General features: G+C 39.7%; 3 protein-coding genes across 3 annotated transcripts; 2 read left to right on the top strand and 1 right to left on the bottom strand.

Annotated features, from left to right (window-relative positions):
- The first annotated feature begins 3454 nt into the window (after nt 1-3454).
- Nucleotides 3455-8998, top strand: LOC143879668 (cathepsin B-like protease 2). Its single transcript, XM_077382163.1, has 10 exons — nt 3455-3610; nt 5025-5078; nt 5173-5253; nt 5382-5538; nt 5739-5818; nt 5931-6056; nt 7360-7578; nt 8239-8352; nt 8433-8468; nt 8571-8998. Exons 1-10 carry the CDS (start codon nt 3536-3538, stop codon nt 8703-8705), a joined length of 1077 nt encoding a protein of 358 aa, XP_077238278.1. The 5' UTR covers nt 3455-3535; the 3' UTR covers nt 8706-8998.
- Nucleotides 8999-10150: 1152 nt separating this feature from the next.
- LOC143878726 (transcription termination factor MTERF15, mitochondrial-like) lies at nt 10151-11305 on the top strand. Its single transcript, XM_077380972.1, has one exon. It carries the CDS (start codon nt 10151-10153, stop codon nt 11303-11305), a length of 1155 nt encoding a protein of 384 aa, XP_077237087.1.
- Nucleotides 11306-20157: 8852 nt separating this feature from the next.
- Nucleotides 20158-21717, bottom strand: MKK5 (MAP kinase kinase 5). Its single transcript, XM_077380652.1, has one exon. It carries the CDS (start codon nt 21415-21417, stop codon nt 20401-20403), a length of 1017 nt encoding a protein of 338 aa, XP_077236767.1. The 5' UTR covers nt 21418-21717; the 3' UTR covers nt 20158-20400.
- Between the last annotated feature and the right edge of the window lie 2509 nt (nt 21718-24226).

Here is a 24226-nt window from a genome sequence, read left to right as displayed (position 1 = left end):
AAGACATGCACATTGGTATTATCGCGCAACAAAGTGATGTATTTATTTTTAAGTGCTGATAGGGAAACCGAGAGTGGAACCTAACAAATCACTCCAAGCCCCCCCACATGGCATCTGAGAGGTGGTTTGCCATTTTTAAGGAAAGAAAAAATGTTAAAAAAGGAAAAATTCCTTACCTGGGAAAAGGCTAAGGTCCTGTTTGTTTTGGATTATGACAACCATTGTGGAGTCCCCAACTTTTCCATCCAATAATCGGTCGGGGACTCTACAATCGGTTGTCATAATCTAAAACAAACAGGGTCTAAATAGGCTTTATAAATGAGAGTTGCCGAATCGAAGCCAATAAATAGCCTCTTCCCTATAAGCTGGGCTCTCATTGGTCAAGCGCATTAACAGGAGGGTAACAAAAGGGAAGTGATAAATCCGCCCCTTTTTATTACATGGGTCACCCAGCAGCGTGTATGTGGCAATCAGCTCCATTGAATCATTCTTACGTGAAGTACATCAGCCCCTCTCAGCTCCACTGAACCCTTCTGACGCGAAGTACATCAGCCCCTCTCCAGTCATTGATACACTTGCTGGGTGTCCCAAGTGATGAAAGGGGCGCATTTATCATTTCCCTAACAAAACTGGTAACTTGTGGACGCCATATTCTGCCCTACGACTGCTACAATATCCCACTTTGGCACTTTGCACATTATTCCTATTGTTTTTCTGTTACCTTTTAGTTTGGTTTAGTCAACCGGGAGGAGACAAATCTTGTAATTACTAAGTAGTGTTAGGTTGTTAACCTCGAAAAGAGTAGTGATGTCATTAGGGATTTGCTAGTGACCATGGCAGAAGGCATTTCGTGCAAGGGCTGTTGCATGTGAGAGCAGCCACCTCATGGATTAAATAAGACAAAATCTGCTGAAAAGTGAGTCTGTGTGGCTGCTCTCACATGCAACAGCCCGGCCAGACGTGAAATGCCTTATGCAATGATCACTAGCAAATCCCCGTTACCAATATAGAAAGGCAGAAGAGAGAGAGAGAGAGAGAGAGAGAGAGAGAGAGAGAGAGAGAGAGAGAGAGAGAGCACCTTGCTTTGGATTTTATTAATTGGGAGTTTTTTACATGCCACATAACTAAACAAGCAAGAGACAAAGGGAGTTTGCTTGGATTTTGTTGGAAGTTTCTTGGCACCCCACATTACCAAACAAGCAAGAGACAATCCTTACTATCTTCTAGGATTTCAATGCTATATCGGCAACCAAGGGTTTTGATAACGTGACACCCAAGCCGAGATAAACTCCTGAGCCTTTGTGCAACCAAATGTACTTGGCCACTTTACCAATCTTTTGCTCAAACAACTGTGGTGTCACAATTTTTAACCAACCTATGATCCCAAAATCCTTTTAGGAAACCCAAATCAGTATATCATCCTAAGCATTAGAAGAAATCATTATTTTATTTTGTCTGTGTGAAGTCTAGGCTCACTTCATAGGATGATCCAACTGTTAATTTGTTGGGCCACAACGTAAATAGGTTTCACCACTTAGATTATTTCCATAGGATGATCCTGACCCTCTAATCTATGAGGGACTGCGCATTATAGACACCTCTATAGATCATAGGATTAGGATTATTTTATGGAGATGATCGACAGGGTACATCCTATTTATGTTTGGCCCAACAAATCCTATGAAGTGGATGTTGGAAACGTGTTGCTTTAAGGTGGCCCCACATTGAACTTGCCTAGTAATTAGGTTAAGTTTATAACGTTGTCCAATAATGGGTTTTTGGCTAATTAAAGATAACTCTCTTAAAGAGTGCTAAAAATTAAGGGGCCGTTTGGATACGCGAATTTTAAAATCCAGGATTTCTTCAAAATTGTAGCTAAGAGACAAGAGAAGAAGCTTACCAGCTATGGTTTTTTACTTCTCCCCCTTCTTTCCTTCAGCAAGAGAGTAGCAGATCCTCCTATATTTTCAGGTTTTAGAAATCTCATGATGCAGGAAAGATTTTTAAAACCTGAATTTCTCAGTTAAAATCCAAGAAACGTTGTTAGGACAGCATACATCAGCGTGTTCATGAACCCTCTTTTACACTGTTTTTAAATTAAAAGCCTGGATTCTAAAATTCGCATATCCAAACGGCCCCTAAGAGTTTTAGTGCAAGTGGGAAACTAACTCATTCCCTAAAATTTAAGTAAAGGAGTTGATTAAAGGGAACAACTTTCCATCAAAAATTGGTTTTAGAATTTTCTTTGAGTAGTCCCTGATCTACCAAGAACAGCCAATGATTCCATTGATCTAAGCATAAGACTTAGATAGATATGAGGGCTCACCGATCAGATCACAAGCATGTCTTCAGCTTCAATTTGGTCATCATAGCCGGAGATAACGATCTATTTCGACTTAAGTTTTGATTAAATTTCTAACAGTGGACCCATTGTACTTGTTGAAAAATAGTAGACTTTCCGTACACACATCGTATAAAATCTTTGTTTTCCTATATTTGGAGTGGGTCTTTTACCTTGGGTTGGTTTGGATTGCCGGAATCAAGTATCGGTTCTGATTCAATTTCATCATTTGGTTAAAACAAATAAACAGAATCAAGGAGCAAAATTAATAGGGGAAAACCGAACCTAACAGAACGGGGGAATTTTACAAAGAGAAAGAAGTCGATCGAAACAGGACTCACTATAGGTTCAATCGATATAGTATATTCGCACATAGTTTAGCATAGCATACCTTATCTTATCTCTTTTGGTATTTGATGCCGATGGTCATAGAGTAATAATGCCCAGACAAACTGCTTTTGAGGACACATAGACCGAATGATCCAAGGCTCTTCATCACTTGCCAATAAAAACCAAACCGTTGATTTTTGTTAAATTTCACATGGGATGTTGATTCAGGATGGGAGCAAGACCATTTGGGTGGCCTCATGATCCTCCACAATCTCAACGGTCTCGATTTCACATACATGAGTCACTGTGGGACCCAAAATTGCCTTTCAAAATCGACCCAACACTTTAACTGTCTGCCTAGAGAGGTGGGCACTCGTGGTGTATAAAAGTCAAGCCGGTGACCTTTCAGGGTAAACAGATGTTTTAACCGGATCTAACGGTGGAATGACTCAGCCAATCAGAATCACGGAATCTCCAAAACGCAAGAGCCGAAAGTCAAGCGCTGAGGGCAGAAGAGTCCAAATCCTCCAATCCCGTCATGGGCCATTCCGCCATTGTATTGTGGACAGTGCCGTATCTCGATTCTCGACTCCCGATTGGACATAAAACAAAAGGCAGATGATTAATTCGCATCCACTATAGGATAATTCGCTCCCCTTATAACGTGAATTGTGGCTGACTAATTCTTTTGACGTCGAATCAGGTAGAGAGTGGTGCGAATTATCCAAAAGGGGATGCGAATTTATCATTACCCAACAAAAAAATAACAACAAAATAAGTATCAGCTACGCCTCTGCCTTTCATCTTCTTCTAAGGAATCTCTTCTCTGCCTCCACTTTCCAATCGACGACCAAAGGAGAAAAAATGGCCGCAAATCTACAGTATTTGTATTTGGCTACTCTGCTACTTGTATTGGCTATCCAACTCTTCTACCAAGAGGTCTCTCTTTCTCTCTCTATCGATCTATTGATCTATATAAATTGAGTTGTTCTGTACAAAATCAAATTTGCTTTCTCTTTTTTTTTATTCTTTGTTTTTTATTTGTATTACTTGGCTTCTGATGGTTGGATCTGATCCTCTCTCTAGCTTAAATGAAAGTCAGATATTTTGGCTTTATTTTCTGTTGTAACTTGTCCATGATGTTTATTATGCTGCTTTTATTCTACCTTGTGGGTCTAGATTAAATAAAATTCAGATGTTTTCAAGACACCTGGTTTTTGACTTTTGCTTTGCTTGTTCTTTCTTTCCTTTTATTCCCTTATTAAGAGAGGATAATTTATTGGGTAGTCTCATAAGGAGGAGTTTTCCATTCTCCTTCCAAATTCAAGTATAGCAAGTGATTTTGTGCAAATGGGTATGTCATTTACCTTAAAGTAGGAATCAAACATCTACATCACATATAATTCCCCAGATAGAGAACCAGTTCCTTTTTTGATATTCAATCCCCTGTTTTGTTTTTGGATTTATAGCATTAATTCAATTCAGTGTTCTTCTTCTTTAGCACCAATAATGGCTTTCTCTTTCATTTTTTTCCCGCTTTCTTTTTCTCTTTTGATATGTTACAATTCTCATTTGGGAATTTCTTTGTGTAAACAATAGCGACTGCGACTGATGAAATTTTTTGTGGGAAAAATTTATCGATGAAAATCATGCATTCAAAGATTTCTGACACTAGTTACTGTATGGTCAGACTGTTGGCAGCTTATGCTAATAAAAACTCTGAACAAGAACAAACAATATTTACTTGGACTAGTTCAATTTCGGTTAGTTTTAGACTTCGCTACAATCCCAATCTTATCAAGACAGAATGCATAAACCCATTAAGTTATTTGCTAAAGCAGCTTGCTGTATATGGGGGTTTTAAGCAAACTACTATAAGATGAAGAAGGGTCAGGTTGCCATCCTATGTAAAGGAAAACGCTCTTTATTAGGCCATTTCCATATGATGTGTTAGTGCTTTGATACCTGTTTTTTTCTCGTCCATGGGATGACATTTCCTATAAGTTCTGAGCAATTTACTATGCATCTAGCTTCGTATGAAGTGCATGTTTTTTTGTTTTAACAGCAGATTAGGGAACTTCAATGAGTAGATCTTGAACGCCCACTTTCCTTAGACTCTTATCCGTTTTATGAAGGAAAACTGATGATCAGAATTCATTTATTCATGTTTGTTGCAGATGTATATATCAAAAAATTGTTTGATGTTGAGTTCTACTTGAGGGGTGCTAGAAAAAATTATGCTTGCATTAACTAGAAATGAGGGTTTCTTCTATACACCACATAAATTTGCTAAAGAAAAGTAATTTTGAACTTTTAGCTGTTATTTTTAAAACTGAATTCATTTCAATTGCAGGTGGCTGCAGTGAAACCAATTCCTCAAATCAGGACTACACCCTACATTCTTCAGGTGTTTTTCTTTCTCATATAATGTATTTTGCATTAGCAAAGGCTTTGTTTCTCATTAGGCTACTCTTTTACCCTTTTTCATTTTGTTCATACAGGATTCAATCATTGAAGAAATAAATGCAAACCATAAGGCTGGATGGAAAGCTTCTGTGAATCCACGCCTCTCCAACTACACCGTGAGTCCCCAACCCCAAGTGTCTGAACCCTTTCATGCTATGCTCTTAATTGCTTGATACAGATTTCACAATATGTCTATTTCGTGTTATTTACATGTGCCAGTGTTTACTTTATCTTTTGTGTATAGATAAGTCAATTCAAGCATCTCCTGGGAGTGAAACCAGAACCTCAGAATTCTTTGGAAACTATCCCAGTGAAAACCCATCCCAAATCTTTGAGGCTGCCAAATCAATTTGATGCAAGAACAGCTTGGCCTCAATGTAGCACCATTGGGGAAATACTTGGTTAGTTATCTTCAACATTTTTCTTGATGTAGATATCTTTCAGATGAGAGGCTGACCTTCTATTTTGCATGCCAACTTTTGTGTCAAATTTCATTTCCAAACAAAAGATCAGGTAACTTGGTCTCACTTCTTTCGTTAATCATTTAATTCAGCAGCCATAAAAGGCCTAAGAATTACTCAACTGATTTAGTTCTTTCTGGATCAGGGACATTGTGGTTCTTGTTGGGCTTTTGGTGCAGTAGAATCTCTATCAGATCGATTCTGCATCCATTTTGACATGGTAACTTTCACTTCATTTGAACAGTACATCTAACAAACTTTTATTCTGAGTTTACAATAAATATGGAGTGCAATTCATTAATTTATTTCTAATTCATCCATTTCTGTTGCAGAACATTTCCTTGTCCGTTAATGACCTCTTATCGTGCTGTGGCTTTATGTGTGGAGATGGCTGTGATGGGGGCTATCCTTATCGTGCATGGAGATACTTTGTCCAGCATGGAGTTGTCACTGAAGAGGTAAATATTTTTCTCCCCTTCCCACCATATTATTTTTGCCTTTTCATGTCCTAGTTCTTCATTTGCCACTTTTCTGCTCTCCTTTTTAATCTTCTATGGATGGAAAATTGGAATCAAATTTTCAACATAATTTACATAGTTTACGTGAGTCTTGTAAACATTATCCAGTGATGTGCCATCCCTTGTACAGCAGAAACTCTCTGTTGCTCAATGTAACCTGTCACCAAAGCTCTGATTCTGAATATCACATGCACTTCTTTGCTTGAAAGCTGGTTTTAGATTCCCAATAGTGGCTGCTGTGTCTTGAAAGAGTGGTTCTTTGATTAGAAACTCTGTTTGGTCCTCGTGGAAAGAAATTTGCACTACCATCTCTAGTAAGGCAACCTAGGATACATGGGTTTCCAGAAACGAGGCAGTTACTCAATGATTTCCATATTTGACGTTATCAATAATATCAAAAACTGGATTCAGTTTCTTTCACTATAATTCTAGAAATTCTGTCAGAAGATAACGGAGCTCATTCCCCACGAAGAAGCATAACTCCTCCTAAAGCTCCAATAATAGTTCCTTTCGTATAGTCCTTTGCACCCTAAGGATGGCTAAAGCTCAACTCTGATAGAGCTTCTATAAAAAGATGTGGGCATAGCAGGATGGAATGAAGTTATCTTCAACTCCAAAGGTCATTTTATTGTGGGTTTGAGTAAATAATGGCCGCGTCTTTCAAGGAATTTCCCCTATGGTAGGGATTGTTGTATTCCTCTTGATTTTTTATTTCTAATACGTTGTGCTTATCCAGCAAAATATAGATGGATAAATAACTGTAGTCTGTAGAGCTAAAGTTAACACTTGTAGTCCATCCTTGACACGCGTGACCATGCATTCAAGAGGCATGCTATCATCCAGGCGCTTTCCTCGAAATGACCGCATGTCTCCAAATATTCATCCCGCAGAGTGCTAAAGGAACAAGTAATGTGTATGCCGATAGGTTATATCAGGACACCTCGTTTAACTGAACTGCTGGAATTGAAATAAGAATTTTCCAATTTTCTTTTTTGATTTTGTGTTCATTGCATGTTGTCTTGTACCTCAGCCCACACTTGGTCTGTCGTTGCTAACAAATCTTTAAAAATACCTCATTGATAATGCCAGTTCTTATTTCTTACTGGCAGTCTTAATTGTCTCAGTGAGACTTGTATCACGATAGCTGCTTATAGATTTGATTATGCCAGTTTTTCCTTCTTATTGCCAGTGATAATGGGGTATCCTGCTTATAGATTTGTCTCACTGATTTCTTACCTGGCAGTGTGACCCTTACTTTGATGATATTGGATGTTCTCACCCTGGTTGCGAACCTGAATATCCAACGCCAGTGTGTAAAAAGAAGTGCAAAGTGAAAAACCAGCTGTGGAAGGAGTCTAAGCATTTCAGTGTCAGTGCTTATAGAATCAGTTCTGACCCTTACGACATCATGGCAGAAGTTTATAAGAATGGTCCTGTGGAGGTCTCCTTCACCGTTTATGAGGTAAAAGAATTTCTACTTTTTCCTCTTTGCATTTTTCAAGAATGTTAAATTCTCCTCCATCTTGATCACTCGGTAGGGAGTGATTACCTAATTCCAGTGTCACTAACGAATAGTAATGGCACAGAAATTATGTCCCACTTTTCAAATATGCTAACACTCGATAGGGATTTTCCTACTCGTCAACAATTTCTATTTGTTCCTTGAATTCGCATGCATGCGAGGATATTTATCTGAGAGATCCTTTTGTTTGTCCATGACCTTATTTATAGATTTTTTTGTTTCTCTTTTTTCCATTTGTTACAAAATCCTAGCTTTTTGCCAGCCATTTCTTTACTGTTTTGGCTGATTGTTGCAACTTCCATATAAGAGGGTATTTATGTGAGAGATTCTTTCGTTTGTCCACTACCCTATCCATAGATTTGTCTCTCTTTTTCTATTTGTTAAAAAATCCTTTTTTTATTTGCTAGCCATTTCTTTATTGTCTTGGCTGATTGTTGCAAATTCCATGTAAGAGGATATTTATGTTTTGTGTGTCCACTACCTATTTTTAATTTTTTTTCGTCATTAGCTTTTCCTATTTGTTACAAAATCTTAGTTTTTTGCTATCCATGTCTTTATTTATTTTTGGCTGATTGTTGCAACTTCTTTACCTTTTTGCAGGATTTTGCTCATTACAGGTCAGGAGTTTACAAGCACATTACCGGAGATGTCCTGGGAGGACACGCTGTTAAGCTGATCGGATGGGGGACTAGTGATGATGGGGAGGATTATTGGGTCCGTTCTTAGTTATCCCCTTCAAAACTTCAGTACTATTACATCTTTTTGGGTTTTACTAAGTGTGGTCTGTTTTGCAGCTTATTGCAAATCAGTGGAATAGAAGCTGGGGTGATGTATGTTTCTATTAAGTTCTCTTTCGCCATGAAAAATTATTTTGGGAGAGTTCTATGTTCAAATTTCAAGCCCTCAACTAAGTTTATACTTGGATTTGGCAGGACGGTTTGTTCATGATCAGAAGAGGAACAGATGAATGCGGGATTGAAGCGGATGTGGTCGCAGGATTGCCTTCATCCAAGAACTTGATTAGGAACTATGCCGGTGTGGATGTGGAACGTGATGTTGGTATCTGATTGTGTACTAGTCTACAAACTAGCTCCACTATTCATCTAGTGTACAAACTTGAAAAAACAATTATGGGCATCTATGCTGATGAAGTATGGATGCTATCTGTCTATTGAAAGAAACTGGATAGCTAAATCCAGGGTTCATGGTTGCTATTTGTATATTGAAAGAAAATGGATAGCTAAATCCATGGTCCAAAAACTTATATTAATAGATACTTGCTTGGTTTGTATGAAAACAGAACTGGAATCCCTAGTCCAGTTTCTTTTTTCTTGCATGACATCATTCAGATTTGGGTGCACGATGAGTTCGATCCAAATTGTGTTGGAGAGACAGACTTATGTCTTTGCTAAATTGATTGGAATCTTACTGATAATCTGCTCTGTAGTTATTTGAAATAGTTTATAACACGAGATCTGAAGGGATAATAAGGAAGTTGATGATGTTACCGAGAAAATGAAAAGTTTCACTCTATTTAATTCAGCAGGTCAAAATTCAGACCCAATCTGGGCAGACGTTGGAGTTGAAACAAACTAATATGATGTTGGTGGTCTCTTCTTTGCAACACCATGATCAGATCTAGAGTTTCATCTAAATAGAATGAGGTCGATTCAAAGGTTATCACCACTCTCCAAATTCCATCAAGTTTCTTTGGTCTATATATCAATGAGAACTGAAAACTAGTCACACCTGTGTGGGTTGGCACACATGTTTGCACCGAAGGTAATGAGGTGAAGGATAAACTGTTACGAATCCGAACGGTTCGTAACGTGATTGATCTTCTTAGAGGGAAGATCAGCCTCTTGCTCCACTTCGAGAGAAGGATCAGTCCTCCTTTGTGGAAAAGACACAATTTTGAAGATGGAAAAGACACAATTTTTAAGATGCTTTCTTCATTCATGAAATAGAAGATTACAATTTATTTATAAGCCATAGATCCTATTCCAACTTTCCAACAGATACCATAATTGCTCCGATCTCAGTTTTTCATTATTACTTAGACTCTAAAGAGCAGCAGCACGGTCTCAACTCCTTCCTTGGCTACTCGGAGATCGGATGATCGATTGTTGCCCTTCCAGGTGTCCTTTCTAAGGTGGGGGCCGTTGGATTAATGGACTGGATCTCCATACAAGAAACCTAGTGTTACAGTGGAGATGTGACGCTCTCAAGAATATCCCACTAACTTCTAACAATTCGAAAGAAAATGTTCATTAGGATGATCCTAACCCTCCAATCCTATGGAAATGATTTTTGGGGCCCAACAAATGGATGGATTGGATCATCATATGCAGTGTACCGTACGGTATCTGTTTGAAAAAAAATACGAGTTTATACGCCACCCATCCTATAAAATTTCGCATTTCCTATCCGTATGTTGCCCGACCAAAACAAACAGTTGGTGGAATGAAGAACTGCACCCATCTCTCTCATGCTGTGGTGCTTGCTTTTGGTAATGTTCTTCCTCCGGGTGCGTAATCTGAGAGAGATGAGAGCAAATGCTAACTCTTTAATCCCACTCCGCTTTTTATACCCTACGATTCTCTCCTCCTTCCCCCAAACCCTAACCCTACCTTTCTCCTCCTCTTCTTCCTCCCCAACCAAAACCCTACTCCAACCAGAACAACAACAACAAGACTCCCCTCTAGACACCACCGACATATTCCGGCGATGCGGCTGCACCGACGCCGATATCTCCAAACTCCTCCTCCGGCAACCCTCCCTCCTCAAAGCAAACCTAAAAATCGTCCAATCCAAGCTCCGAATTCTACAGTCCATTGGCCTAGAAGGATCCCATCTCGTCAAAATCATAACCTGCCGCCCGCGGATTTTAGCCTCTCGCCTCCCACAGGGTCTAGACCACCGTCTCGAATTCCTCCAAACCCTATTCGGATCCCGCCAAATGCTCCTCAAAGCTATCACTCGAAACCCTTCCCTCTTGAATTATGGCATTGAAGAGAGAATAAAACCCTGCATCAAATTGTACCAAGAAATTGGGGTTAGCGGGGTAGATTTGAGGGGGCTTCTAATCTCCCGCCCTACGATCGTGCTGCGTTCTTCACTCAACAAAGAGAAGCTCGAATACATTGCTCGAACTGGGCTTTCAAATGAATCCAAGATGTATAAGTACGTTGTATCCCTCATAGCGGTTTCGCGGCTCGAGACGATTCGTGAGAAAGTTTCTAATTTTGAGAATTTTGGGTTTTCTGTGGATGAGGTGATGAGTCTCTTTTCTCGTAGCCCTAATGTGCTTACTCTATCTGTTGATAAGGTTCAGAGGAATATGACTTATGTTATTGGGACTATGAAGCTTCCTGCTCGTGTAGTTCTTGATCACCCGTTTTTCTTGTATTTGAATTTGGAGACAATGTTGAGACCGCGGTTTTTGCTTGCTATGAAGATTAGGGCAATGGGTTTGCAGCCACAGATCATGGGGCCTTCATTGTTGAGGGCAATGAGAATGAAAGAGCCAAGGTTCTTGAGAGCTTTCATTAATTGTCATAAGGTGGGTGTCGCCAAGGGACTGATGGAGTTCTATACAGAGGCAAAGGAGGTCAAGAGATTGGCGCAGGACTCGAAGGTGGCTGTGCGCAAGGGATTCCCTTTCTGAAGTTCATTGTCCCCCACAAGGTGCTCTGCATCCTCTTTTTTGTACGATTCGTTCGACACAGGAGAATCAATTCATGTTTTATTTATCTTGAATTTGAAGGAACATGGTTTTATTGTTATGTGCTCATATTAGTTATATTGTTCGACACAGAATTAGATGCTCGATTGGATTAAAAATTAATCCAGAGAGGTATTTATAGAACCCTACATGTCCATTGGCCTTCATGGCCTTTCACCGTGGCTATTCAAATGCCTTCACACTCCTCTCACACCATTTCAATCTAACGGTTATGTGACCGTTCATTCAATTACATCTCCCACCCTACCACTGTCTCACCTGCCCTTATCCTTAGGTGTGAATCACCTAACATTGCCTACTCCTCTCACACCATTTCAATCTAACGGTTATGTGACCCGTTCATTCAATTACCTCTCTCACCCTGCCACTGTCTCACCTGCCCTTATCCTTAGGTGTGAACCACCTAACAATGCCCCCACGCTAAGTTATAGACTGACGTGGCAGAACATTGACACCATTTCTCATCGATGCACTTGTTCATGCATGTTGCAAAAACAAGTTTGAAACTTTTTTTTATTAAAAATAAATACATATATAGATAGAAAATCATGCATGGAGTTATGTTTATGCAAATGAAGATGGGAAATTATCTCTTGACGAAGGTTATTTACCCATTCGTCACCGTTATCTGACCAAGAGCATATGATCACCTGATCTTATATCAGGAATTTATCTTCCAATGAAGGTTATTTTCCCATTCATTGTCCTTTGGATCCACCAACGAAGCTTATTTGCCCATTCGTTGCTCTCTGGATCCACCAACGAAGGTTATTTGCCCATTCGTTACTCTCTGGATCCACCAACGAAGGTTATTTGCCCATTCGTTGCTTCTTACCAATCAAAAAGGCTAACTTGCCAATCGGTCATACATCACAATATCATCACACAATATCATCACACAATTCATTGTGTTTCTCTAATTGTAATACGATCCTCCATAGGGATGAGAGATGGAGAGGGAGAACTTGGAATTCTTCCAATTAGAAATCCTTGCATGACAGTGGCAGAATTAGATGCTCGATTGGACTAAAAATTAATCCGGAGAGGTATTTATAGAAGCCTACATGTTCGTTGGCCTTCATGGCCTTTCACTCATGGCCTTTCACCATGGTTATTAAAATGCCTTCACACTACTCTCACACCATTTCAATCTAACGGTTATGTGACCGTTCATTCAATTACAAAATATGGGTTTTCCCTTTTCGAATTTGCATTGTTCAACCTGCAAAATGAAGCCAAATTTATGACCGTTGCTTGCTGATTTAACGCGGCGGAAGCTAAAGAAGAGGGCAGAGCACTGTCTAGGAGTGGGGCATGCGAATTTGGCAGATGGCCTTGCTCATCAAGGAGTGGGGCATGCGAATTTGAAATTTTTTGAAATTAAAAGGGACAAATTTGGGGGCTCATCTATTACATTCAAGCATATCCGGAGGTCGGCAAATAATGTGGCAGATGGCCTTGCTCGTCAAGGAGTGGGGCATGCAAATTTGGAATTTTTTTATTTTCTTCCTCCGTAAGTGTTTCTCTCTTCTTGTTTCTCTTGTTTTGCTCTCCTTGTTTCTTTGGAGTTTTGAGCATCTCGGTCTTCTCCCTTTTAATGAAAGCTTCACCATTGGAAAAAAAAGAAGCACTGTCTAACCCTTGGTTAAAAAAAGACCTTGAATCCACAAGGAGAGACAAAAGAAACTGAATTCAATTTTATTCAATGGAGAAAGTACTTCCATGCACATACCTACGTCTAATATTTATAGAATTTTCCTCCTTCCTTGACTTCCTATCCTAATCAAACCAAAACATCTTCTACTCAAACCAAAAGGCTAGACTACTACTAAATAATCCTATCTCAAGTACGATTTTAACTTAGTTATCTTAAGTTAAAACTAACAAGTGAAGAATTGAAGAAACAGTCCTACATCAAATCCACGCGCTTGCGCTCATGGAGGAGGAGGAGGTCTAGCTCTGGATACTCGCCCATGAAGCAGGTTGACGTCATATACCCAAAACTTACTACATAGCATATGTTCTGTATCCATGTCAATAACATCGCACAAGCCTTCATCTTGAGAATACTTTTTAAATGCTATACAGTGTAGTGTTTAAAACTTTTGATTGATAATACACATTGAATTGAAGAAGTCTTGTTGTTGTTATCGATTTTATCGGACAATCAAAACCGGATCATGTCGCAGAAGATCTGACTCGTGATTATCATTTGTCACTTTTTGCTTGCATGGATTCTTCTTCGAATTTTGATCCTTTGTTTAACAACTTGATTCACAAGCATTCTCGACAATTTCTTCTTCACAATCATTCTCAACAATTCTTTTTCACCATCATCCCTAACAATTTCTTCTTCTCTCTCTAAAGTTTGAGATTCCCGTCATTTGTCTCTTCTGAACTAGTAGCCAAGTTCTCCTGCACCGGCATTGGTTCTTGTGCTGATGTGGCAGGCATCGTCCAATGTATAGAGTTCTTCATGGGAAGCCGATCCAACTGCATCTCTACTCTGGTGGCAAGTTTGACAGCGTCACTAAGAGTCCACGCAGGCTGCATCGAGACTCTATCTAGAATGTCCATGCGCAATCCACCTATGAACCGTGTAACTTGCTGTGATTTTGTCTCTGTCAAATCATTACGTGAGGAGAAGTAATAAAATTCTACTTCATAATCTCTCATGGTTTGGCTTCCTTGACGACAGTTCTAGTATTGCCGGAATAGGACTTGATCATAGTCAACTGGTAAGAATCGCGCTTGCATCAATTGTTTCATCCTTGGCCAACTTTAAATTGGCATTTTATCTGCCGTATTTGTGTGAGTTGGAGTTGCTCCCACCAAGATGAAGCTCCATCTTTGAGCTTATAAATTTTACCCTCTTTTCTTTAGGGATCTCCATATAGTTGAAGAACCATTCCACTTCAACAAGACAATCGAGAAAATCCTCAATATGAAGTTGTCTCTCGAAGTCTGGAAGACCCATATTGAGTCAATAGTTTCGATCGTGTCTGGCTCTTCCTTGCCTTCCGTGTTCGAGGATCATCTCACCAACCTCCTCATCCCCAGAATCACCTTCATCGATTGGTAGTCTACGATTTAGTCATGGCAGATCATGAACCTATCGATCATGAACTCCTTCACTGTCCGTATTGTGTTCGTCATCATAGATCTGATCACAGTCAATAGCATCTATCAATCGGGCAATTGGTGTACGCATCTCCTGCATCAATCTTTGATTGTCCCATTGAATAGCCTCAAACGTTGATATGGTGAAAATGTCGTTCCTTGGGTCACCTCCTTAAGAATTGTTTTCTCTTGACCCGCTATTGGCTGCCATTAAAGGCGTTAATAGAAGCTTTTAGAAGCGTAGGATAAGGAGCAAAATGGAAGAAAGGGTTATGGTTTTAAGGGAAAAGTGTTGTTGGAATGGTGGAAAGCGTAGTTAGAATGGCTGGAAGTGAGGTTATTTCTTAAGAAAATTTCCTTCATAGTAGAATTAAGAATTATATGGCTGAAAGGGAGCTTTAATAATGGTTGTAAATATAAAGGCAAGTGATGGAAGTTCCTGGATTTCAAGAATGGTTAAGTAGTTAAAGATAATGAAAAGGGCGGTGAAACAAAAGGAGGAATGGATTTTAGGTCGTGAAGGGGAAATCGGTTGAAGTGGATGGACGTTCTTGGTTAGGATGTGGTTCTGTTAATGTTTTTTTTTTTTGAAAGATAACAATTTCTACTATAAATAGCACCAACTCTAACAGGTTAAGCTTTTGGATTAACTGGTTGTTTCACATGGTATCAGAGCTATTGCCTCACAGCAGGTCCTGGGTTCAAGACCCAACAACTCCTTGATATTAAATATCTACATGTACAGCGAACCCAAAAGAGGGGCCACGTACCACATGTATGGCCAACCCCAAAAAAAGAGGGGCCACATGTATGGGGGGAGTGTTGAAGTATAAATGATTAGATAACTCCAATTCTAACAGCTTAAACTTTTGGAGTAACTGGTTGTATCAGAGTTAACAAGGTAGGAAAAGTGGTATGGTTGAGTTCTTGAAAATCAAGAATCAGTTGGGAGTGGGTTGAAGAAAGGGTGTTTGATGACTAAAGACAATCAAGGAAAGAGGTAAATCGGCCGAATTAAAAGAAGTTTGGATGGATTTCTGTTAAGAGGGGAATCAGTTAAGGCTGAGGAAGATAAGATGTCTGGGGGTGTGTAGTAGGTTGCTATTGTGGCTGAGGTCAGCTAAAGATCAGGAAAGAGGGAACCAAAAGGTGTCTTCTGCGTAAAACTGCAACTCAGAAATATTGTCTGGCTGGACTGGTTGATGGGTAATTGAAGGTTTATGAGATTAATTGTTGAAATTACAGGTTTTTCGGCTGATGATGGATGAGTGTGGAGCGGGTTTTGTGCGGATTTTGGGCTTGCGGTTAAACAGGCCTGCAGGAGGTGTTTTGCGGCAAATGTGGGATTTTTTTTTTGGGATCTTGCTTTCACAGAGAAGCTGGCTGTGATAGCTTTTGCTGCCGATATCCTCGTTTATCCACGGTAGTACGAGTCTTGTGGAAAACCCAGACCAGAATCAATCCTCCTTGTGGCAAACAAATCAGTCAACGTGGAGATCTCATCAGTTACCTTTGTAGTTTTCGCTTCCTCTTTCAGGTAAGTTTGGACTGTTTTCTGCAGCAAGGAAGTAGAACCTAAGTTTCCTCTTTGCTAGTTGGTGTCTACCACAAAGGAACCATGATCCATCTCTCTGTTGTGTGCAACATGTGGCTGATCAAACTCAATATTCGTCTTGGTCAATCATCAACTGGAGAAGGTGAATCCGGCTAAACTTTAGGGACCTGAGTTAATATGCAATCGGTGGTTAAGGAGCAGAAACTTCGGCTAAAATTTAGGACCTTTCGGCTAAAGTTCTGTGTGTTTTAAAACTTGAAAGGCTCGGCAGAAACAAAACTTTGGTGTTGGGATGCAATGACGTGCAACTAAAACCAAGAAAATTGGCTTCTGGATGCCGAGCAACAATTGAACCAAGAACAGTCACTCGATTGGTGGTGTTTAACGAAGCAAATTGGTTTGCCGGTTCAGGAAAACTGAAAATGCTCTGGTACCACTTGACGCAGTGGAAGCTAGAGAAGAGGGCAGATCTCCATCTAACCCTTCATAAAAAAAAGACTTTGAATCCACATGTAGAGATAAAAGAAACTCAATTCAATGTTATTCAATGGAGAAAGTTCTGCCATGCACATCCCTACATCTAATATTTATAGAATTTTCCTCCTCCCTTGACTTTCTATCCTAATCAAACCAAAAGACATCTTCTACTCAAACCAAAAGACTAAACTACTATTAAATAATCCTAACTCAAGTTGGATTCTAACTTAGGTAACTTGAGGAAGTTAAAACTAACAAGGAAAGTAAATAATTCAAGAACCATCCTACATCATGAACTTCAGTACGGCCGAAGAATATATAACTAGCTCTAGAATGCCATATGAAGCCACAACCTGCTGTAACATGCTTTATGCCCTCATGGAAAGTTGGACATCAGGATGTCTGAGCTGCACTAATATCTTTATCCTATGGCAGTGTTGGATAAGTTAATTCAATTCCAAGATCTTACAAAGAAGCACAAAGGCTTGCAATCTCTTTGCATGTAGTTGATATAGTTTGATATTCACCCCATTTGCTGTCGTTAAAAATTGTCTGCTATTACATATGGGAAGAATAGGCGAAGGAAAATGCCAAATATCCACATTGTGTTGTAGTTAGAAATTATCTGCTGTTTTTTTTGTCCCCCCTCTTTTTCCTTTTCCCTCTATGGATGATGTTGTAGATGCGAAGATGATGCAGACAATAATCCTCAAGGTGATGTAGTAGATGCGAAGTTGTGCATCTTCAACTCTTTCCTCAAGGTGGGCCAGCCACGATAATCCAAGGGCTAGAAGAGATTTCTTGGAAGAAACATTGATTTGCATGCTTCTAAGTTCATTAACTTCAATAAGAGCACATGAGCCACTTGCACATACTCATTAGGGGTAGTTTGCGGAGTTTCATTTTTGGTTTGCTAGAATTGAAATGGATGGGAATTACATTCCAGATCTGTAAATTCCCATCACAAACCACGCCTGAAGCTTGTGTTAATGATACATGGATTTTTTGAATGGAAAATCTGAACTAGAAGTTCTGTTTTGAACTGAAATTCCAGTCACATTCAATAAACTGAGAGCAATAGTATAGAAAGAGCAAAATTCTGCCCATTGTGATCTGGTCGTGTGGTTATTGCTATAATTTTGTTAAGAATGGCTCTTGACCAGTCAAGAATTCCAATTCCCAAATAGAGCAGCTACAGATCTGTTGTTTTTTTTTTTTTTTTTTTTTAAAGGTGATGGGTGCAACAGGAGGGCTTCCCAGGAGGCCCTAAAGCTCAAAATTATTTCAGGACCTGTCTGAGCTATAGGTCTTGGTTAGAGATCTAAAATACAGCAGTGTTTCCTCCCTGAGTTCCTCAATCGTTTGGCAGAGAAAGACTGATCAGAATTGGAGTTTAGTCTTCTCTGTATTTTGAAGGTTCAGATGAGAACCAAACATCTGGAATTTCATGAGCACGATTGAAATAAGGAGTGTTTGCTCACCTTATTTCTACTTGAGTGGGAATCACAATTTTCAGGTACAGCAGAACTGTGATGAAGGTGAAGCCTATTGAGAGGAAACTTGGTACATATTGATTTTAAATAGTGGACAGTTCTGGCTACTGTGGACACATACACACCGGCAACGACCCCGCGCGAATGTGGCGCCCGGGATCCGGGGCCCACAGCTACTATTTAGGCCTTATAGTCCTTGGTCGATCAATCAGTAAGTCATTATAGCCAAATTTTCTGCTATCACAGTTTTGTATATTCAAGCTCTTTCCAGGTTGAATTTGCTAGCCCTGTGAAGTTGAGTTCTGAATTAAGGACCCAATCTCAACTTCCACAGTCCGCTACTTGGATTCGTCGCTACACAATCGATCACCACGCCCCCTGCAAATTTACACTGCATCAGAAGAGTAGACAAAGGAAAATTTGACAGTATCTACATCATATAGTATATAACCAGAGAAATTATAGGATGCAAGGCCTTACAACAATAAGGCCCTTGTAAGGTGGAGGTACCACCACCCTTGATATTTGATCCAACACCAGCTTCTCAAAACGTGAGAAGCTGCTGTTGGATCAAATATCAAGGGTGGTACCTCTACCGTATTGTTGTTAGGCCTTGCACCATATAAAAACTCATATAACCATCTTACCAATTTAATGGCCTCTAGTGTGGATATGTTGGTATGGTGATACCACATTGCCCAAATGTCTCCCAATTGAAACTGTCCAAGACGACACATGGGATGTTTGATGACATGTCACCAACAAGGCGCCATGCTGGCATTGCTCAACTTTTTTGGAGTGAATATGGCCCATCCAAAGTTCTTTTTTGTCTTCCAAAGGGCATAACTTGGTGCTGGATTTTTGGTTCCAGTCCTCTTGATACTTGCTTCCAATATCTTTCAGTCCCCACCATTGTAATTTTACAACTTTGATCAATTTCACTCTTTTCAAATCGCCATAATGTGCGGACGAGTTCCATACCAACATAGGAGATGCAACTTTGGGTATGCATGGCGTTTAGAAATATATGTGAATATGCAATACTTTGATTCATATGAAATCATGAAAATACATCTCGCATAAATGTCTAAGTCCTGTTCCTTTCTCATGGAGTGGATACTCTGTCCCGAGGATTCCAAAATGTCGTCAAGCTAATAGAGGTGAGTTAACTCATTAAATAGAACCCTTGTGGGTTTTCCCTCATAGTCCTAAACCTCCAACCTTGAGGCCCTAAAACATAGTCTTTACCAATTTGGCTAGAGGCTCAACCCCAAAATAACTCTTTACCAATTGAGCTAGAGGTTCAACCCCAAAGTCATAGACCATAATCTTTGCCAATTGAGCTAGAGGCTCAACGCCGAAATAACTCTTTACCAACCGAGCTAGAGGTTTAATCTTTGCCAATTGAGCTAGAGGCTCAACCCCAAAATGACTCTATACCAATTGAGCTAGAGGCTCAACCCCAAAATATCACTTAACCAGTTGAGCTAGAGCCTCAACCCCAAAATAACAAGTACGTTCGAAAGCTATAAGAACATTTTAACACAGAAATGCGGGCCTAGATTCTGGGTTGTGCCTTAGGCTCATGTTATATGGTTTCTAATCAGAAACTAGATAATGATTCATTACACTGATCTTCTATGTGCCAGGAACTTGCTTTGATTATATTTCAATCTGCATTATAGAAGCCATGCATGAATATCACAGATTACAGAGGGTGTATCAGTACTAAATTTTAGGAGTTTTAGTTCCTCTTTTGTTAATAATTATAGCAACATCAACAAACTACAACAGCAACTACAGATTGAATGAGATGTTTTCCCGAAGTACTTTTGGAATTATTGTCCAATTAATTGACATAATAGGGCATTTGAAAAAGATGAACAGTTCCTTTCTTCTTTTAACAGGAGCACGTATAATTTATTTGCCTCTCTCTCTCTCTCTCTCTCTCTCTCTCTCTCTCCATTCTTAGACAAGAACATTTCCCTGAAAAGGTATTCTGAAAACGTACGGCAAGACTCGTCTGTATCAAAAAAAACTTTAACGACTAAATGGCAATCAGATACCCACAACCCAACAAATGCATCATCACAGCCATGAAAATTAAAAAGAAAAAAATCAAAAAAAAAAAAAAAAAGTTTCCCAATTCCAATTTGCAAAAATCTTCAAAGATTCAATGGCAACCAGATACCCACAACCCAACAAATGCATCATCTTAACCAAGAAATAGAAAATTAAAAAAAAAAAAAAAAAAACTTCCCCAATTCCGATCCCCATTTTCTACCACCCGCCCGCAATCTTACAAATCCACCCACCTCCCAATCTTTATACTTCAAAAAAAAAAAAAAATTAATTCATAAAACATATCAAGATTACTGATTGGGGGGGTGTCCCTGCAAAATAAAAGGGTGCTGTAAAAGTTGGGCCGCCGGCCACCGTCGCGCCGGATCTTTCTGCAAACAACACCGTAAAAACGATCGGAATTCATTCGAAGCAGTAGGAGGAGCCTCAGGAGGAGAAGAATAACAAATCGCACACATCAAACTAGCCCAATCACCTTGTTTCCCAATCGAAGCAATAGGAAATCTCCCCAAATAACATTCCAAAATACTCAACCCTAAACTCCAAATATCCCCACCATACCCATCATAAACCCCTTGATTATTATCAGTATTAATCCTATCCGGACTCATATAAGCCACAGTCCCCACACTCGAATTACATGGATCCATAGTCTGAGCCAAGATCCGACTCACCCCAAAATCAGCAATCTTGACCTGGTTCTGACTATTGATGAGGAGATTGGACGGCTTGATATCGCGATGGACGATCCGACGGCGGTGAAGGTAGACGAGCCCGTGAAGGATTTGGCGGGCCGCGTCGGCTAAGAGTGGCTCACGGAGGCTCCGCCCATCGAGGGACCCACCGTCCATGTATTCTAATAAGATCTTGATCTCGCCACCGTGGTCGTACATTCCGTGACACTTAACGATGTACGGATTGTCGGCGGTACGTAGGATTTCGAGTTCGCGCCAGATCTGACGGCGGATGTCGTCTTCGTGGTGGCCGTTGATGACTTTGAGGGCGTAGATTATGTTGGTAGGGATGTGTCGGACCATGTAGACGGTACCGCCGGCCCCGCTACCGATCCGACGGATCCGTTGGAGGTCTGATAGGTTTGGGGTTTGGAGGTGGGTTTGGAGTGAGGAGGAGGAGCTGGTGGAGGAGGTGGTTTGGGGAGGAGGCGGGAGGGGGAGGGGAACGGCTACAGAGGGGTCTCTTTGAGGGAGAGGGAGGGTTAGACCTGGGCGTCTACGGTTCGAAGGGCGGTTCGAGTTTGGAATCATGGCGGGTTGATTTGGATTCATGGTGGGTTGGTTTGGATTCATATTAGGTTTGCAAGAGGATGAGACATGGGTTTTTAGTATAGAGGTGGGAAAGGGTATTGGGGTCTTAAGAAATGAGAAAGTTCTTGGAAAGAAGAGGAGGAGAGATTTATTTTTTTTTCAAATTGAGATGGGTGATTTTTTTTCAATTGGTTGTGAAAGGGAAGGAGAATGAGGAAGGGCTTAGTTGTTTATATATGGAATCAAGATTTTAAAGAAAGGAGATTTTTGAAGCCTGGATAGAAAGAAGGGGGAGATGGGTTGTGGCCTCTCTCTCTCTCTCTCTCTGTCTTTCTCCTCCTCCCATTTGTCTACCTATATATGGGTGTATTAACCAAACTGCCCTCTTTCTTTATTCTGTTTTGCTTTACTGCTTGATCGCCGCATTTAAACAATCTGTACCGTCCAATTTGTTTGTCAACACCCCTCTAGAAGCTTGATATTTATTGAACAGTTACGAGTGTTGGATTAGTTTAGCTTTTGAGCTACATCGGATACAGAAAAGGTCAACTGTAATGGGATTGGTAGTGGGTTTTGTTGATATACCGAGTTTTGGTGTATAAACATTAGTTCCTTCGGTTAAAGTCCCATAGTTCAAAACAATAATGAACATTTCCTATTTTTAGTGGCCAATAATATAAGCAACCGAGTTGGTGGGCCTATTATTTTGGAGATGTATATTAAGTGAGAGAGAAAAATAGCTAGAAAACAGTGGATGGGTATTTGGGCATGGATAAATTATTTTTTGGGTTGATAAATGGACATCAGCCTCTCATTGAACATGTTGACAAGAGGACAGGACAGGGATCAGTATTACCATCAAGGTTATGGTTGATATAAGGAGATTTCATGTATAAAATTCCATTCCTTCGGTTAAAGTCTACTGCGTTATCCATGGGTCCCATCTTGGATGCATGGTTTTAAATTTCGACCGAAATCCGAACTGAAACCGAAATTTCCCAAAATTTGATATTTTGCGAAATACCAAATTTCAGAATTTCGGTAATTTCGGTCCAAAATTACGAGAAAATGGCATTTTTTTTTTAAAAAAAAAAATGTTACAAAATTTCGGAATTTCGGTCCCAAATTTCGAAGCTTAATACCAAATTTCGGACTGAAATCGTCCGGAATAGGTATCGAAACCAAAATTTAAAACCTTGTTTGGATGGACATAGTTCAAAACAATAATGAACATTTCCTATTTGTAGGCAACAATATAAAAAGGCCTCTTTTGTACTGCCATTTTGGCATATAATTTACAAGAAAGCATCATATTGGTACAAAAACATGATTCATACACAAAAGTATATTCTTGATGAAAAGGAGGGGCTACTCCTACAAGATTTTAAAGGTCAGGCCAACTCTCTCAAATTGTTTATAACTCTAGACTGCGGGTTTAGTCCAGAGGGATTTGCACGACCTTTGACGGATTTGACAGTGTCTTGTGTTCATAACTGATCTTTTTGGAGAATTCTAAACTGCTGCGTAAGTCATAGGCAATTTTTTAGAGATTTTAAAGCACCCCCTTAGTAGAGAGTTGTGCAAATCGTTAGGATAGCTCTGTATGGTTGCCAGGTTTTTTTTGTTCCCGGGAGTTATGTGGGAGAAAAAAATACCCTGGGAGATAGGTGGGAGAAAAAAAAAGTCCTGGAAGTATCCTGGTAAAATAAAAATCCCATGTTTGGTTATGTGGGAGAAAAAAATACCCTGGGAGATATGGTGGGAAAAAAAAAACCTTTGTTTGGTTGCTTGAACTGTTGGGTAGAAAAAAATTCTTCTCAAGCTTATTTTTGGTTCCCGAGTTTATTTTTGTTCCTGGGGTTATCTTGGGATGGGATGAAAAGGCTGCTCTGTTTGGTTGCTGGGTTTTTTTTGTTCCTGGGAGTTTTGTGGGAGAGTAAGTTAAATTTTGGTCACATCCCATGTTTGGTTGCCTTTTAGCACTAGGTTTATTTTAATCCCACTCTTGTAACGATTACTTGTGGGGTGAATTTTTTAATCCCACTTTTGTAATGATTGCCTTTTCATCCCATCCCAAGATAACCCCAGGAACAAAAATAAACTCAGGAACCAAAAATAACTTGAGAAGAATTTTTTTCTACCCAACAGTTCAAGCAACCAAACAAAGGTTTTTTTTTTCCCACCATATCTCCCAGGGTATTTTTTTTCTCCCACATAACCAAACATGGGATTTTTATTTTACTAGGATACTTCCAGGACTTTTTTTTTCCCACCTATCTCCCAGGATATTTTTTTCTCCCACATAACTCCCGGGAACAAAAAAAACCTGGCAACCATACAGATGCCTGTTAAGGGCTGAAGGAGCAACCGTTAACTCCAAATGCATTAAAAGGTAACGATGCCTGTTAAAGGGGGGTTTTATCCTTCAGGGCAGAAATATCACTGCCCTTAGATCATGCAAATATGTAGGCCCCACTGTATTTTTTTCCAACACAATCTACTATTTGCTATACTAGAAATTAGGCTGTTTCCATATTCAAATGGCTAAGATACATAAAATCATTTGTGTTCTTATAGATTGTAAAACTAAGGATCTTAGTTGATTCAAACCACCGTCCTCCTGAAAAGTAATAGGGTTTTTGGTTGATTCGAGCCACTATCCTCTTGAAAAATGTCTTGGAGCAAGCGGTTGAAAACAATGGATTTAACTAAAAGAAAAACAGTGCACAAATTTAAAATTATACTGATTTGAATGAAGGATGGATTACAACTGATTCGGATTGAAATACTACCGTACGTCTTTGAACACCCACCTTAAAGTGTTATTCGGCCCAACTCCGGTGCATGGATC

Source organism: Tasmannia lanceolata, unplaced genomic scaffold, assembly GCF_043159265.1.
Source record: "Tasmannia lanceolata isolate RefF3 unplaced genomic scaffold, GAP_Taslan_0.1 ptg000006l, whole genome shotgun sequence".
Classification (NCBI taxonomy): Eukaryota; Viridiplantae; Streptophyta; class Magnoliopsida; order Canellales; family Winteraceae; genus Tasmannia; species Tasmannia lanceolata.
Note: the sequence above shows the minus strand (reverse complement) of the source record. Positions and strands in the feature narration are given on the sequence as shown.